The sequence below is a fragment of the Crocodylus porosus genome, unplaced genomic scaffold (genome assembly GCF_001723895.1).
Source record: "Crocodylus porosus isolate Cpor-Errol unplaced genomic scaffold, CroPor_comp1, whole genome shotgun sequence".
Taxonomy (NCBI): Eukaryota; Metazoa; Chordata; order Crocodylia; family Crocodylidae; genus Crocodylus; species Crocodylus porosus.
In genome coordinates this window covers 189,211,072-189,227,240 of record NW_017728906.1, presented here as the reverse complement: position 1 = coordinate 189,227,240, position 16,169 = coordinate 189,211,072, and the positions used below count along the sequence as shown (strand labels likewise).

The 16,169-nt window shown below is 41.6% G+C and overlaps 1 protein-coding gene across 3 annotated transcripts in view; it reads right to left on the bottom strand.

The window, feature by feature from the left end:
- Positions 1–5,439: 5,439 nt before the first annotated feature.
- The window catches only part of GRM5 (glutamate metabotropic receptor 5), a 396,220-nt gene continuing 385,490 nt past the window's right edge, over positions 5,440–16,169 (bottom strand). For 2 of the 3 annotated variants that reach the window (XM_019530366.1, XM_019530369.1), the window contains 2 exons: positions 11,058–12,749; positions 5,440–9,541 (listed from right to left, as the gene is read on the bottom strand). In XM_019530366.1, the coding sequence (XP_019385911.1) occupies positions 11,924–12,749 (826 nt within the window). In that variant the 3' untranslated portion in view covers positions 5,440–9,541; positions 11,058–11,923. The remainder of the gene's footprint in view (positions 9,542–11,057; positions 12,750–16,169) is intronic. The other variant, XM_019530368.1, reaches the window with a different exon arrangement.

The following is a 16,169-nucleotide window of genomic DNA, read 5'->3' as shown; positions in this document are numbered from 1 at the left end:
CATCTGCATTCTGCTTCAGTGTTTTTACCTGTTTCCTCTTCATAATGGCCTCCAGATCTTTGCAGGTGTCTCTAATTGCCACCTTTCCTCATTCCACTCCTACCTTTAAGGCAATATCTCCAGCTGTGCACCATCACCTGCTCTTAATGCAGTCCTGTTTTCAGCATTGTCCCTCTTTGTCTCTTTTCTTTCTCTGTCTCCCCAATTTCTCTAAATCCTTTAAAACAGAAAGTTCCACTTTCAGGATGGCATTATCTGAACTGTCATCTCTTTCAGTCTCTTTAATGACTCCTGTGTGGACATCTCTTTCTGCCTTGACTTGCTGAGAGTGTATTTGGAGCCTTTTCTAAGCAGGTGTTAAGGGTGCAGACAGAAGTGACAATTTTCATCTGATCTGGCTACAGAAAATGGTCTATAGCTATGACCAAACACTAGTTCATGGCTACAGGCTACTTCAAAAATGGCCGATCAGGTGAAAATCTGAACTCTCATTTCATGAGGGTTCAGATGATGATGTTTCAAAACACAGCATCTTCTGTAACTTGTGTCTGTGCTGCCTCCCAGCCCGTTGCTCTTTTCAGAATGGGAGGGGAGGAAGGGAGCAGAGGAAGTTCAGTCTGGGGATCTTTCAGCCCCTGCTGGAGGTTGGGGCAGGTGTATGGGAGCCCCTGTCCAAGTGGGAAGCGGCTCCAATACATCCATCCCACCCTCTAGAGCCAGTTGGGAAACCCCCTAGAATGAACTCCCTCTGCTCCCTTTCCCCACCCCCTTTTTTAAACAGGGACAGGCTGGGAGAGAGGAAGGACCACTGCCATGGGAAACCAACCTCAGTCTTGCAGCCAGTAGCTGGATTTCCCCTCCACCCTGGAACCAACAGTGAACTTCTGTTTGGTCCAGGGGATCGCTGTAATTCAGAACATTTCCTGCAAAGCGGTCTCAGCAGGCAGCTGCATTTCTCTCTGCACCCTAGATAAGCTCTAGTTCCTGCGCACTTCACAAAACAGCCTGGATTTTATCTTCACAGCACCTTCAGGTACAAAGTGCTGTTATCCCACTTTATGCTTGGGAAAGTGGATATTTTCAGCCTAGTGCCCCAACCTTATCTTCCTCTATTTCCCTCCTTATACCCTCTTTGTACTGGGCACCTGCTTCCTCTCAGTTCTCCCCCGTAGCCTCAATATATTCCTGCCATCTAACACAGCCTCCCATCAGCTCAGTCAATCTTTCTCCATATTGTAAACACACTGCTTTTGCTTTGTCTATGCTGTTGAAGTCCTTTAACCCTTGATTTATCTCATACTGTAGTTTTTTACTGCTACTTGGTGAAATGTATTTCCCACCTACAACAGAAAGACCTGTCATGAGCAAGTGCAGGGGATTCCAAAGCAACATCACCAGTAACACTTACCTGAAGGATTCCTGGAGTTCAATTCTGCTGCTGGATTAGAGTAAATCCCATTTTCAGCCTTCCTGGTAGCCTCAGGTGGACAAAACAGCCATAGCTATCTTTTATCTCTAAATATAGTGCCTTCAAGTCAAACCCAATGCTGATAGGAGGCAGGGTTGGGGTGAGGGATAGGGAACTCGAGCTATATTGTCTATCTTACTGACACTCGGGCACAGATCCTTTCAGGGCCTATGGTGCCGACTTACCCTTGAGTGCACATTCTCTTGCCATCTATAGCTCGAGACTCACCTAAAATCCACAGCTCTCTTCTGAGACCAGCCACATGAGCAGAAGCCTGGGATGTATTGGAAGCATTTACTGGTGAAATTGTTTCCTCCTTGTGTTATTTAAAGATTACAGTGGCAATCCCCAAGCCTCTGAATGAAGGGAGTGAGGTATTTGAATCAACATTGACCTTTTGTTTTAATCTGAGCTATTGGGCAAAAGTTAAGGACTGGGACGCAGGCAGTGTTACCTAATGGTTAGGCAACTGAGAGAAGGCAGGGAATTGGGTCAGAGTTCAGGATCCAAATGACCAGTTCAGGAGGAAAATCCAGGGGCAGAGTTCAGACCACATGAATTGGACACCAAGTTATCAAGTAGAAGGGATAAGACACAGATCAAACTTGAAGAACAGAGCCCAACTGAGGCAGGGAAACAGGAACACCAGAGAGCACAAGTACCAGGAGGCTTGCTAAAGCAGAACAAAGTCAAAACTGTTAGTTGCCCTAAGAGTCTGGTGTAGCTGGGGCTAAATCAATAGCAGTGTTCCCATTAGCCAATCAAGAAGCTAGACAGTTAATTAGCTGGGACAGAGCTTATCACCCAAAGCCTCAAGGTAGGCATGACTACTTAGGCAATTACCCCAGGCTGGAAAGAAATGTGACCATGAGATACCAGCTAGAAAATTGAATAAGCTGTTGGACTTCACAATTCAATTTCCTTGGGTTACTGTAAACAGATCAGTTTTATATTTGGAAGGAACATAGCCTAATTCTTTCTCCATGACCAATACTTAATGTTGTCCATTGCAGTTTTTTCACAAGCCCCTAACAATAAGAGACAGGTTTCTGGGCTGCCCTGGATCAGATTGTGAGGACTGCAGCCTCCCTTTAGGGTCCTGCTTCTTCTGAGTTGGAAGTACCCAGCATTGCATCTGTATATCAGCTGGAGCGTTTAGGGAAGGTGGAGGAGCTCTGAATTCATTGTCTTTTGCCTTTTCCAACCAATCTGTGAAGCTTCTTGCATCTCACTTTCCCTTTACTCGGTCCTGATAGATGGAATGAGGTAGTTAGACTTAGTTGGGAAATTCCAATTAGAAACCTTTTTTCCCATTGGAACATGCTGATTTGCCAAAATGTGAACCTTTTGTAGCAACACATTAGTTCTGATAGGTAGAGTTCTCAGATCTATTTCTCATGGCATGTCTTATCAAAATATGAGTGGGAGAGTGAGAAAGAAAGAAAAAAGCCCCTACATTTTTTCATGAAACAGAATGCTTTTCTGGTCAGTATTTTTGCTCCTACACAACTGAGGTGGCCACTGCCTGGCCCAGTATTTCCAAGGGCTTCAGTATATGTGTTTTGCCTACATGACAAACTCTGTTATTATGATTTCGGTAGTTCTAGGATTAAAGCTAATAATGTCATTCACCAGTTTCACTAGTGTCATTGTTGGAAGTAATATAAAAAAGAAATGGCTAATAGCGGAGATTTGAGATAGGTGCTGAGGGCAGTTTGCTTTTCTCCAGCTAACACAGCTGACCATAAGCCAGTGTTCCAAGGATTCAGTTTTTTTAAAAAGACACTATCCCAAAAATAATGTAATCCAATGAAAAAGCCATTGCATAACAACATTTTCATAACCTTGACTGCGTATACACAGTATACATTTATACTGACAAGGTTTAATTTTCTTCTTCCTCTTTAAAACAACCTTCAGTGGAAGAGTGCATCTTTGTGGGATCAGTTTTTCTTTGTAATGGAATTGTTTGATTTGACATTTGCATTTTTGATATTTTTAAAGTCAGAAAGGGTAGTTGGGTCATTCAGTCAGAGCTGTGCACTTAGCTGTCTTTTATGCCTTTGAAAATCGCCTTAATTCTTACATGGCAAACCAAACTTTCCACCAAACTTTATGGAAATGAAAGGACATCATTGAAATTGGACTTCCTATCCATTTAAAAGTAACACATGTCATTCTAGTCCATCGTAGGCTTTGATCTGAGGATCAGGGCTTACATTGCTTTATTCTGTTGTGTTTGGTGAAGTTATTTTTGACTGTATTCATGTAAGTCAGAGGGGACTTCCAATGGTGTTTAGTTTAGCAGACAAAGATGGACATTTTTATACGTGCTGCAGGACGCAGCATGGGTACCTTACCTAGTAAGCCATGCCAATTAAAACCAATGTGTCAAGTCTATCAGTGTCCCCATGCTGAAAAAATGGTGGCAGGGAGCTTTGAGCTAATACACACTGAATAGGTCTTATTTCAGTGTGCCCCACTGCCATTTTTTCAGTGCAGAGAAGCACAATAACACTGATATGTATGACATGGAAAGCTGCTAGAGTGCATCAATTTTTGTGCTCCAGCAGAATCTATGAATCTGGCTTTCCAGCGTGTTGGAGCAGGCTCCATGCACATGTACGGGAGCCCAGTGTAACAACTTCCAGTTGCTGGAAGCTGAAGCCAGATCAGTCAGGATAAAGACAGGCACAGTTTTCATTAGCAGTGGGGATAAGTGACCAGTGGAAAATATTAAGTTTTTATATCGAGACTGAATGATATGGTCTGTCTTTCAGAATATTGGTGAACTGAGGGAACTGCTATGTGAAAAGCACTGACCTATATTATTCTAGATTGAATTATGACAATATTCCCATCTGGAATTAAAATCTATAAGTGAATCTTTAAACCAGGGCCAAACATGCTAATTGTAAAAGGGGGAAAAAATCACATTACACTTGAGAATTATGAGTATTTCTGTGTGTGTCTGCACATATATATGTATATAAGATTTACCTTTTGCGTATCACAAGAATTCAGAATATTTTTATGCAGGTTCATTTGGGGAAAAACCTGTTAAAAGCATGGTTTAAACTATTGTATAAAAAAACAAAGTTTAAGTCATATCACAGGATTTTTTAATACTGTTCAAAAAGTACCTGACTGTACATAAACACCAACTATAACATGTTGTAGACAACCAAGAAACAAGCAAATGTATTTTTAAACTCTAAAATAAATTACATTTATACAAGTAGAAAGCGGAACCAAAGCTGATAAAAATGTTAAATTTTATGAAAAATCATTTTCAGTTCACATCAAAATAACTTTACATTCTCTATTGTTTAATAGTATAAGCAGCGACAACTTAGAAAAGAACAAATGCTCACAGAATGTTTAAATCCAGATTTTCATAATAAGTTATTAGCAAATAAAAAAAAATAATTACACGCACTTGTAGCCCACACAAATCTTTTAGAATTGGCACCATCTCTCTAAAACATCTATATTCTATATAGATTTCTAATTACAAATACCACCAGCAGCTGCCATTGAATCCTATTAGTACATATAATATACATAGTATATTTGTTTGCATTTGGCAGATCAGAGTGACTCGGCAATGTATTATTTAGTATTAGCACTGTCATTGCTCAGACAAGACAAAACCCAGCCTTGTATACCAGTTCATCACTAAGATCAATTCTTTACTTACCTTTATGTTTCACTGATCTGTTTTTTTTTTTTCTTTTCACAGTATAAAATTGGAAGTGGCAACCACAGAGATTTTGACAGCTTGGGTATAATAATAAGCTGTAGCAAAAGAAATGAACTCAGATAATTCAGCCAAAGCCTCTGTATGTGCAGTACACATTGGGAGGGGAGCATATGAATGTTTTATTTTCCCTCTCCTTTTTGTTCATTGGGAGCACTTTGCCTCCAAGAATTAAGAAACTGCAGTGAATCCATGACCTGTTTTTTGTTTGTGGACTGCTTATTCTAACATCCCTCAACATTTTCAATCACAGGTTTATTTTGCAACCAGAATACCTGCTAAAGCAAATCAGTGGGAAGGTGCTGGCCACCAAACTAAGCAAATTCTCTTAAGGATTAACCTAATAAAATAATTCTGCAGTTTGGACCAAAGAAATCTTAAGTCACTTTTGCCTTCTAACATTCCCTGCTGAAGCAAATAATGAACATCTAGATTTCATTGATCACAGTCAAGCCTTGACCTCATTTGCGCTAACATAAGTCAGGAATGACTCCATTGGCCTTAGTGGATCAAAGGCCAGATTTAATAAAGGCCTTAGGTACCTAAAAGTTAGGAGATACCTACCTGGTATGAAGTTAGTTAAAAACAAGTTAGCATGGGTTCTGGCAGCAGTAAAACGGTATCAGCATAATAGACTGCCCAGATGAGGAGCCATGTTGCACATTACATTTAGGATGTGTTAGCTGCTCTTACAACACAATCATTCATGCGTTCAAGCAGTAAAATGTGTGCTAAGTTTGATCGTATCATAGCAAAGGTATGATTTTTCATGGGTGGAGTATCTCCAGATTGTATAAGGTAATGTGTTCTGCTATTGTCAGCTTGCTCCATGGAGATATTACAAAGAGAGCTTGGTGATTGTCAGCCCCAGCTCTGACAGTGCACCAGAGTTTGGGCCCAGCCCTGGCATATCTCTCTGCCAGCAGCAGAGACACGGTTCAGCTGATGGATCCAGCGGTAGGAGTGATGTCCTTTCCCAGGCTTGGCTCCCCAGGCCTCCTTCCACCTGCCACCAGTGACAGAGGCTTGGCCCAGCATGCCAAAGGCAGGCACTCCCAGGCTGGGTAGTGCTGGGCACATTGGGGAGTTGGCAGTGGGCTTAAGGTTATGGGGGTTGCACATCCTTACTGGTGCTGGGACACAGCTGGCTCCTGCCTGTCCAGAGTCATCTGAGATCATAGTAAACCTCTACCATGTGATTGCTCAGAACATGTTCTAACTTTAAACATGGCTCAGTAATACCATGATCTCAGCTAAAACATGTGCTAATTGTGCCACACAGCAAAGCCCTAACAAAACCTACTTTTTAGGCTGTAGCTAATTAACCTGAGCAGGGCACTGCACTAACACAGCTACACTGCTTCCAGTGCCTGAGCTAGCTTGTTCAGTTTGAGCTTGGGTACCTCTCTGTGGTATTGACTTGTGCCATGTACATCTACTTTTAGAACCTGTGTTTGATGCCTGGAATACCATTCCAAATGTATGGGAAAGATTAGGTCTCTTAGGACAGTATCCAAAACAGCCATCACACTGTTTCAGAGCTGCTAGAGTTAGCAGGCTGGTGCTAGCTAAAAAGGAAATGCTATGCACAAAGGGAGGCTTGCAAACAGGTACCTCCACCTAAATTCCTGCTTTAAGTCTACTAGCTTCTTCTTAAAAGGATTAAACCCATAAGAGAAGGCAACAGGTTATTTTGTTGGGAAGCATGAGGAGGCTCCTGTTGAGCCAAATAAAATAAAATAATCAATATTCTTTCAGGCAGAGATAAAGCAGAAAAAGCAGGTGACTCCATAGTGCAGTGGTTAGGGATTCATCTTGGAGGAGGGAGACCTTTGGTCCAGCTTTCCATTAAACAGTCACTGGAAAAAATACAGGGCCAGTTCTGAGAACAAAGGCTGGAACCCAGGTCATACCAATCCCACATGGATGCCTTAATAAGTAGGTTGCAAAGTCAGGTTTTTGCTCTCCGTCTTTCAGCAAATAGTTTTTGCATTGTCCTCTGTACCATAGACCAAATTCTAAAGAGAACAGTAGAAAGTGATCCCATTTAACCAGAATAGCAGATTGCCTAGTAGGTAAGGCATGATTGTATACCATATGAGTTTCCATCCTCTCTGGGAGAGGAGGGAACCGAGTTGATCCCACATATTTCCTTTCCTAGATAAATGCCCCATCCACTACATCATTATATAATGGCAACACTAGACTCAGCACCACTATCTTAAAAGGAAGTAAGTCACTACTTTCATGGGTACCCAGATCCTGTCAGTGTGTGTTGGGCACGTTCTGAGATCTTCTTCAGCTACTTAAGGGCAGGAATGCTTTGTTCTGGATCTTGATAAGTTAGATACTGAGCTATTCTTCCCTATTATGACTGGAGCATTTCTGGACATGTCCAGAGACACCATTCCAGATCCCTTGAGAATATCTAAGTCAAGCAGGAGACAGAGGTTATGGGCTTTCCAAGGTTTGGTGGCCAGTGAGGGTGAACGGTGTTCAGAATTGTGATTCTGGATAAAAGCACCTACATTCTGCCTGTGTTCCTTTATTGAATCTGGCCCCAACACTGACTTCTTGTGAGATAAGGATGTTGGCGCACTACCTGACACGACACAAGCCCAGCAATGAGCCTTCTCTTTGAAACTAGCATTTGCGATAAGCTCTCTCTTTTTCTCTCTCTGTCTTTCTGTCTAAGGTAGAGTCTGGGATTGGTATGCAGTATGAACACAAAGATTCAACTCCACTTCTCCCAGGAATAAGCATTCACACTTACGTTCTCTGTCTCAGTTGTCTTTTTTTCTCCTCTCACAGCTAAAGTTTCCCAAATATTTTTATGGAGTGAACTGCAATGGAATCCAGATATTAGTTCACAGATCACCTGTCCGTGTGTTCATGCTCTCTATAGATAACGTTCTCTCCCCTTTCTGATTGAGACATGCATATACGCCCAAGCAAGAAAAGAAATGAAGCTGTCTTTTAATTCAGATTGGAAATCAGGAGTAGAACTCAGCACCATGAGATCAAACAAGTCTCCATGGGGCATAAACAAATGCTTCACAGACCAGGGCCTCTGGTCTGTGCTACCCATAGGAAGCCAGCCACTAAGTATTTAGATAGAAGTAAAAGGGACACATCTCCAAAATCATGTATTCTTCAGAGCTGATTTTCCTGTGCAGATGTTTCTATTTATAGCTTTTTCTGCATATGATGCAACTAGATTGCCAGAGCTGACCACTTTATTTCATTAGCACAGCTTCCAGAGATGGGTCACATCTCTACTCTTCAAGGGCTGGGCCAAAGAATAAATCATGCAAGTGATTTTGGGGATCCTTCAGATGTCCTGATACATACGTGTGGAAGTAGATATAAATGATAATTGTAACCTCCATTTTCTTTCCCTTCTCCCCTACCAACTCCTTTTGGCTCTTGCTTAGGTTCCTACAGGCCCAGCAGGCACTCTTCCAGTGCTTCAAACCTCTCTTTTGCTCCTATTTCAATCCTCAACAACTTCCCTTTGTTCCTGTAATATTCAAATGAAGTTTGCAAGGGAATACCCATACAGACCAGCTTGCCTTTCTGAAATATGTTCAGTCATTCTATGCCTAGTGTTAATAATAAGCTGTTTTTCATTGCAGATTGACCAGCAATAACTGCTTATCTAAAGAGAGAAGTACAGTTTCAACAGGGTCAATCCTTGTGCACTCACAACTTTCACTGTTGCTGATGGATGTACAAGAGATGCAGAATCTGACCTTAGTGAGAAAAAACAAAAGGGCATTTAATATATGGTTAGTGTTTCAAAAAGAACCTACTCAATCAAAAGATGGTATCTAACTAGCATTAAAATGAGGGATAAATCGTTTCTTGGCGAGATAAAAAATTAACAAATAAACTCTGAATGGAAGCTGTGGCCAATCAGATTGAAGTAGCTTTCTAAATTATGATTTGGGAGATGCAGGGCAGATGATGTACTATGTATGCTGAAGTATGGTTTGATAGCCTTCCCTTCATGCTCCTAAGTTCTTAAAGAAGATGAATTAACAATATATTATAAGGGCCCAGTTGTATGCTGTGGGCAATTCCTTGTGAAATTAATCCCAGAGGTTTCAGTAGGGATACTGGTATAAGTGCTGCCAACAGAAGAAAGGCCTACATAAATGAGGCCTAAATGTTTAGGGAGAGTCAGGGGCAGGGGAGATCTGTTCGTGTAACTGATCAGCCCTTTGAAATATGGGACTATCTGAAAAGGAGACAATATTCTAGAAATGCAGGCAAACCACTCACTTGATCTGTCCATAAATCAAAGCAGTTTTCTGTAAAAGAAAACATATATAGTACTTTGTAAATATTCCACGAGCAACATTTCCCATAGATTCATTCTGGTCTACGCTCCATAATGAGAACATTTATATTGTGTTCCTGAATTGAAATGCCCTTTTCCTAGATTGCGCATCTCATAAGGACACAAATAGTTAACTAAAGATGGAGTTACTATTGCACAACTGTGGCTTACACAGAATGCCCCACTTATTTTAAAGTGGTACTCAGATTCATAGATCCATAGACGTTAGGGTAGGAAGGGACGTGAGTAGGTCATCAAGTCCGACCCCCTGCCCTGGGCAGGAAAAAGCACTGGGCTCAGACGACCCCAGCCACGTGCATGTCTAGCCTCCTCTTGAAGACTCCCAAGGTAGGGGACAGCACCACCTCCCTTGAAAGGTGGTATTTAATTAGCCTTATAATTTTTGAATAAAAGAGATTTTGTTTAAAATGTAATTGAATAAAAAATTGGGATGCACAATATAAAATTATGAGCTAGCTTCAAAACAATAAAAATGTTCTTGCTGAAATGGAAAAAAAAATGCTTCTTTTTTCAATCCCATATTTGTTATGCCTTTCACTGGAAATGGAAACAATTGTCAATTTTGATAGCAAAATATTTATAGAGCTGGACAAGAATAAGGTTCAGGGGTTACAAAAAATTAATATGCACCTGCCTTATTTCAAAGGCTCCCGTCCTTAAGGCTATCTTCCACATAAGGCTGTATCAACTAAACTGAATTGCAGTAAATCATACACCTCTTCATAGTATCCTTATTTAAAAAATAAATAAATGTAAAAGTTTGGCACCTGAGGATATGAATCATGAATGGGGGGAGTAAATACAGTGCGTATTTAGGGATTGAATCACATAGCTTATATATCTATACCTATCAAAATTCTTTTACTTCTGTTCAAACTTTAAATTCCTTCCCTGCATGTATTAAAAAGTGCCATGGCAGCATGAAGTGCACTAAAGTGTACTACTTTAATATAGGAGGGAAAAATCAATTATTCTCTTGCTTCTTCTAGGAGCTGCTAAGAAACAAAGAAAGATCTGTTGGTTGTATCTCATTACGTCTCCTTTGTGTTCACGTTTACTGTGTATTGCTTTGAAAGTCTTCTCTTGTCACAGTTCATAGCTGCACTCCGTTGGCAGCTAAATAAAGTTAAAATCATTGCTTGTTAAAGATTAGCTAAACCACCTCTAAGCAGACTTCCAGATAGGTTTGGTTTTGTTCTGTAAATGAATTATGATCATGACACTCCCTTCCAGAAACAGGAATCACTCATCATAATCCAGACCCCTTTCTTAATGTTCTGTTTTTTAAAGAAGCAAAGGAAAACCTTAGAGTGTTTACCTGTTCCTTACAAGCAAAGATCATGGGAGCCCAATAAATATTTTAACTGGCAATGTTACTGTATGAATGCCCATAAAAATGTGTGAATGTCATAAGGGAACGCAGTTATGCTATAGCTCTGTAATGCTGCTAGAAAGAGAGTATTCACCTCAACAACTTGCCCTGATAAGGGAATTACAAAACAGTACTCCAGAAAATATTTTTTTTGCTACTTCATTATTAGTTGGCAACATGGTGAAATAGTCAGGAAATCTTCCTCAGGTTTTGTTGCTGTGAAGGTGAATCCAATGTTAAGAAACTGAATTTTTGATACTTAGAGTAGAGAATTTCACATAAACAAATTTGTAATCTTGAGAAGTCGCTTGTTAAGCCCTCCGTATTGCAGTCACTCGCTGCAAAGCCTCTGCTTATTATTATCCACGCGTAGTGTATCAGGTACACAATATGCTTCAGCAAAAAGTTTGGTAGTTACAGAACATACATTACTGCCTCTTGAGATCTTCATAGAAAAAGAAAAGAAAGCCTGGCATTTTGGTCCCAGATTTTGAGTCTGTTAGAAAATGTACATTCAATGTTTGGTCTTCTGTTCTTGATAAAAGATCAAGGTTCACTTCTGGATATGGAATCAGAGTAAACAAACAAAACATGGTACAGTTGCTTACAATCTACCTTTTTCATATATTTTACACATGGTTCGTTGTTATACTAAAGCAAAGCACTTGGTATGTAACTGATTTAACAGACTCCTTTTAAGCCCTCAAAAATAGATGCAGTGTTTCTTAAAAGCCCATGTTTTTTAAGGCCACGAATATCTGCCACAAATACATTTTTGTCTCTAAAATCATACGTCTGATGTTTCCATTTCAAATGATTCTGTTTCTCCTACTCTGTTCTTCACAAGATGACCCAACGCCTGTCATTGTACCTGTGTAAGCACGGGAGATCTTGAAGGCTTGGATGTCCCCTTTCCATCTGCTCATAGCTGTTGAGATCCAGGGTTGTCTTGAACTACATTCACAGCGAAGAAGAACTTTGAGTGTAATCTCTGATGATAAGGGTGTCATACTTCGGGGAGGAAGGGATACAGAGAGCTGATTCAGACACCGGGGAGCTGGGAGATGCGCTCCCTGAATCAATGGAGTCTCTAAAAGGGGAGGGAGGAGTTAAAGCTACCAACTCCTCAAGATCTTGCTTTGCCGGCGGTGGGGCCTCTGAAGTACCTTCCTTGATGCTGCCATTTGAAGGTTTCCTAGCTGACTGGGATGCACCATTGACTTCAATGGCAGGGAGTGGTTGGATCTCTGCAAACGTGGTCATTGTGGTAGGAAGCTGGATTTCCCTTGGAATCAGGTATGAAGAACAGAGAGGAGTGGCCACCATGGCCCCTGGTGTGGTGGTGGAAAGCATCATAGAGTTTAACTCGCTGATGTTAGCTGTGAAGCGTGTGACCACGCTGCTGATCTGCTCCATCAGGGAACCTTGAGAGGAGCTGCTTCTCTGGGCATTCTCCGTCTGGAAAGTAGGGGCATCGTCATCTGTTCGGCTAACGGAGGCAGTTCTGTGGCTTACTGTACTGATAGGTGAGGGGGTTTGTGGCCGGTACTGAGCTGGGTAATGCTCCTCTGCTTCTGAGACATCATACAGCATTTTGGCACTGGTCTCAGGAATAGTGGTGCTGCTGCTATGTCGGCTACTATCTGTGCTTTTCGAAAAGGGCTTGATCACTGCAGTTTGGTTGGGATTCTCCTTTTTGTTGATGTGGATTGATAGCCTTTGCCAAAGGTGTGCTCCTCTACTGCTCTTCTCGTTCTGGGCCCACGAGACTGATTTTCCATTAGAGCTGTGAAGGCAAATGAGATCAGATTATGCCTTGCATTGAGGCAGTACTTACAGTCATGGAGGCTCACATTCTCTGTCTTACTAAATAATTGATGTGGGCGGCCTGTGTTCCAGTACACACATATCATGAGCCCTGTAAAGTTGATGGTAAAAGAGTGTGTGTGTGTGTGTGTGTGTGTGTGGATGTGTGTGTGCGTGTATATAGATATCTATAGATATCTGTAGATATCTATTTTGATCTATATATGATCAAAAAGAACATGGATTAATGCATGGCCTGATTAAGCAGAAGCAACACTTGCGGCAACCTAATAAAACAATGCTCATCTTGCAATGTTTGTAACAGCCCAGTGACTTGGCCTCCCATAGCAGACAGGTTCCTCAATCCCTTGTTCATATCTGGAACACAGAGTGACTCTCCGGTATCCTAATTTCAGGCAGTCCTAGACTGGATTAAATTAAACTGCTGCCGGGTATCCTGGGACAACTAAAACCTAGCTTGCCCACATGAAATTTGAGTTTGTTGGAGAAGCTGCTGACCTGTCATTAAAAATGAAGGGTATTAGCTATCTAGTTTGCCTAACCAGAGGCTGAAAATAAAAAGGGATTGAGTGACTTATACATATCATGAAAGAACAGGAGAAACGAGGAGATGCCAGCCTGGTTCTGAAACTTGCTTTGTAGACTACTTGGAACAATTCTGCTTGTTGTACCTCAGCTCAGTATTTCTCTGCTCTTCCCAAATGCAGCAGGAAACTTAAAACTGGTGACACTTCCAGGAACCTGAGGTTAGTGGCTCATTTTCATTTTCAGCCTTAGATAAGATTTGCCACTCAGTTAATGCACCCAGGATGTTTAATTACAGGTCAGCTCAGAGGAACAGAGGCACCAACTCCATTGTTCTAGAAATGTCCAGTCCCAATGGCTGTTTGAGTTTCAGTCCTTCTCTTCCATCCAAAAACAGGTTCCTTACAGGGTCCCCTCCCAGCACATTGTTGATCCATCTCCCCTTACTGTCTGTGGAAAGGACCCCTCATCAGTGAGCTGATTGCAGATATCTCAAATGCATAGCATGACATTGCTCCTTTCATCTCTTCCTCTCCTTTCAAGTCAACTGGATTTTTGTTTGTGTATATACAAGACTCAGACAACTCTCCACATTCACCTGTGGCTCTCAGGATTAAGAAAGACCATTAGCAGTAGAAAAAAATTCTTCATGAAAATAGACATTGACCCCAAAAGGACAGCAACAGTAAGAACGTAAGTCTTCACATACATAGTGACATACAGGCATAACTTGTGTATGAAATGACGAGACTTTAAAGCCATTTATTGGGATTTCCAAGACGGTTGCAACAGTTTACATTTTTTTGTGGAAACGCAAGCAGATTGAGATCCTGGCAGTGCACGGACAAGTTTAGACATGCTTTCTTTAAGCCCAAAGTGACTACTGCCTAATTTATAGTATGCTATGTAACAGTTCATAAAATATAATCATACTAAAGCAACTGCACATAGTTTTGCATTTGGTTGAAAGAGCCTTCACTGTGTCTTCCAGGGACCTAAAAACCTTCACTTGTGAATGCCTATGGTCACCTTCCAGGGAAATACAATGGATCACATGCCATGACAATGTTCCTTATAAACAGGAGCACGATAGATTTTAGGAGATGGACACTACCTAAACCACTGGCTTTTTGGAAGCAAACTAACTAAACTCTAAGATAGCCCCTGCCATTGTGAGCAGGAGCCTGAGAAGAGTTGTGCTTGCCTGAAGGATGATTTCCTGCCCTTTGCTGTCTGGGGAGAGGGGGACAAAAAGCAAACAGATGGTTCTCTACCATTTTGAACTCGAGGTCCCCTCCATAACTTCTGTGAATTCAGTGGCCCCCTATTTTAAAAACTAATTTATATATTACACTGCTTACCTCTGTATAGCAGGGCTGGCCAGTGAGGGTGCAAGTGTGGCCAGGCCAGGAACAGCCCAAGTCACTGCTTATCTCCTCACGCCTCACAGCACCCTTCAAAGGATTTGGTGGCACCCCGAGGTACCGTGGCACCCTGGTTGAGAATCACTGACCTAATCCTTAACTCTGATCATTCGGACTCTCCATAGTTTTGTTGCTCTGATGTGCTCTGCCTCTTTAAATGTGCTACCTGAACCAATCTGTTTTGTGTGGGCTAAATCAGTACATGGCAGTGAAGGGACCCGAGGGGGGGAGTTAAGGGCTTTGAGGTTTCTACATTTTTCTCCTGCATCATGCACAGGTGGAAAGCAGAGCCTCTGAGGCCCCTGCATGTCTCTGGGAAAGTCAGGAGGAAGATGGCAAGGAAACTGGCAGAGCCTTGCCTTCTAGCCAAAGACTTTAGGGGTGAAGAGCCAGCGTGAGCCAGTGTGTAGTGTGGAGGACAGCACCTGATAAAAGGCAGCAGCATACTATTTCTTCAGTGGAGCAAGTGGGAGTCCCATGCTCCCTCTGGGCTGACCCCCAACAATGCAGCCATGTGCTGCCTCTGACTCACAGGTAAGGTTATAAGCTGGCCATAATTATAGCTGAAGAGGAGGCCACTGGCTACTTACTACAATTATCTGAGAAAGACCTGACTGGTTTGGTCCCCATTTATCCCAAGCCCCTTGTAAAATAATCTGAATTTAACATCTACCAATTTCATTGTGATCTATTCCACGCCATTCCCTCCACAAAAGACCTTTTAGATATTAAAATGCCAGTGCTATATTCAGCAGTAATTAGACAAGTAATTTCAGGACTCTAGCCTCCCTGGTATATCCGGTTGCTCCTATTTACAATTCTATCATCTAACACAAAATTAATAATGTACTAAGAAGAACTAATGTCTATAAGCTCTTTGTACACAGAGCAATTTGCTTTTTGTATTTTAATAGGGCTGGGCGATGCTTATTGTGATTAGGAGTGGTGGGGCAGGATTGTTTCAAGTATCACTTCTTAATGTCCTGCTGCACATACATATCACTATGTGTCCAATCTAACTACATAACGCTACAATGCGCACACTTCATATCGAAATCAGATAAACAACAGAGACATAGACCACGATGTCTGCTAACGGAATATCACAAACGCTTACATTTTCACATTTATTGTGCCAAACTATGCCATGTCCCTTTGAGTGATTGGAACCTTTTTGTCAGTGAAAGGATCAGGAGGGACCCCGAGGGTCATCTAGTTCAGGGGCTTTTTTTTTTTACAAAGAAATTTTGCTTGCTGTCAGTTGCTCTCATGAGAACCAAAAATTTACTCCCTTACTTTCCCAAAGGAATGCCAAAAATGTTGCTGAGGCCAGATCATATATTTAAATACTGCCCTGCTTTGTTAAACTTCTGTTTTTGATACCGTGAACTGAATGGAGACCTGGTTACACCTAGGAATGACATCAAACG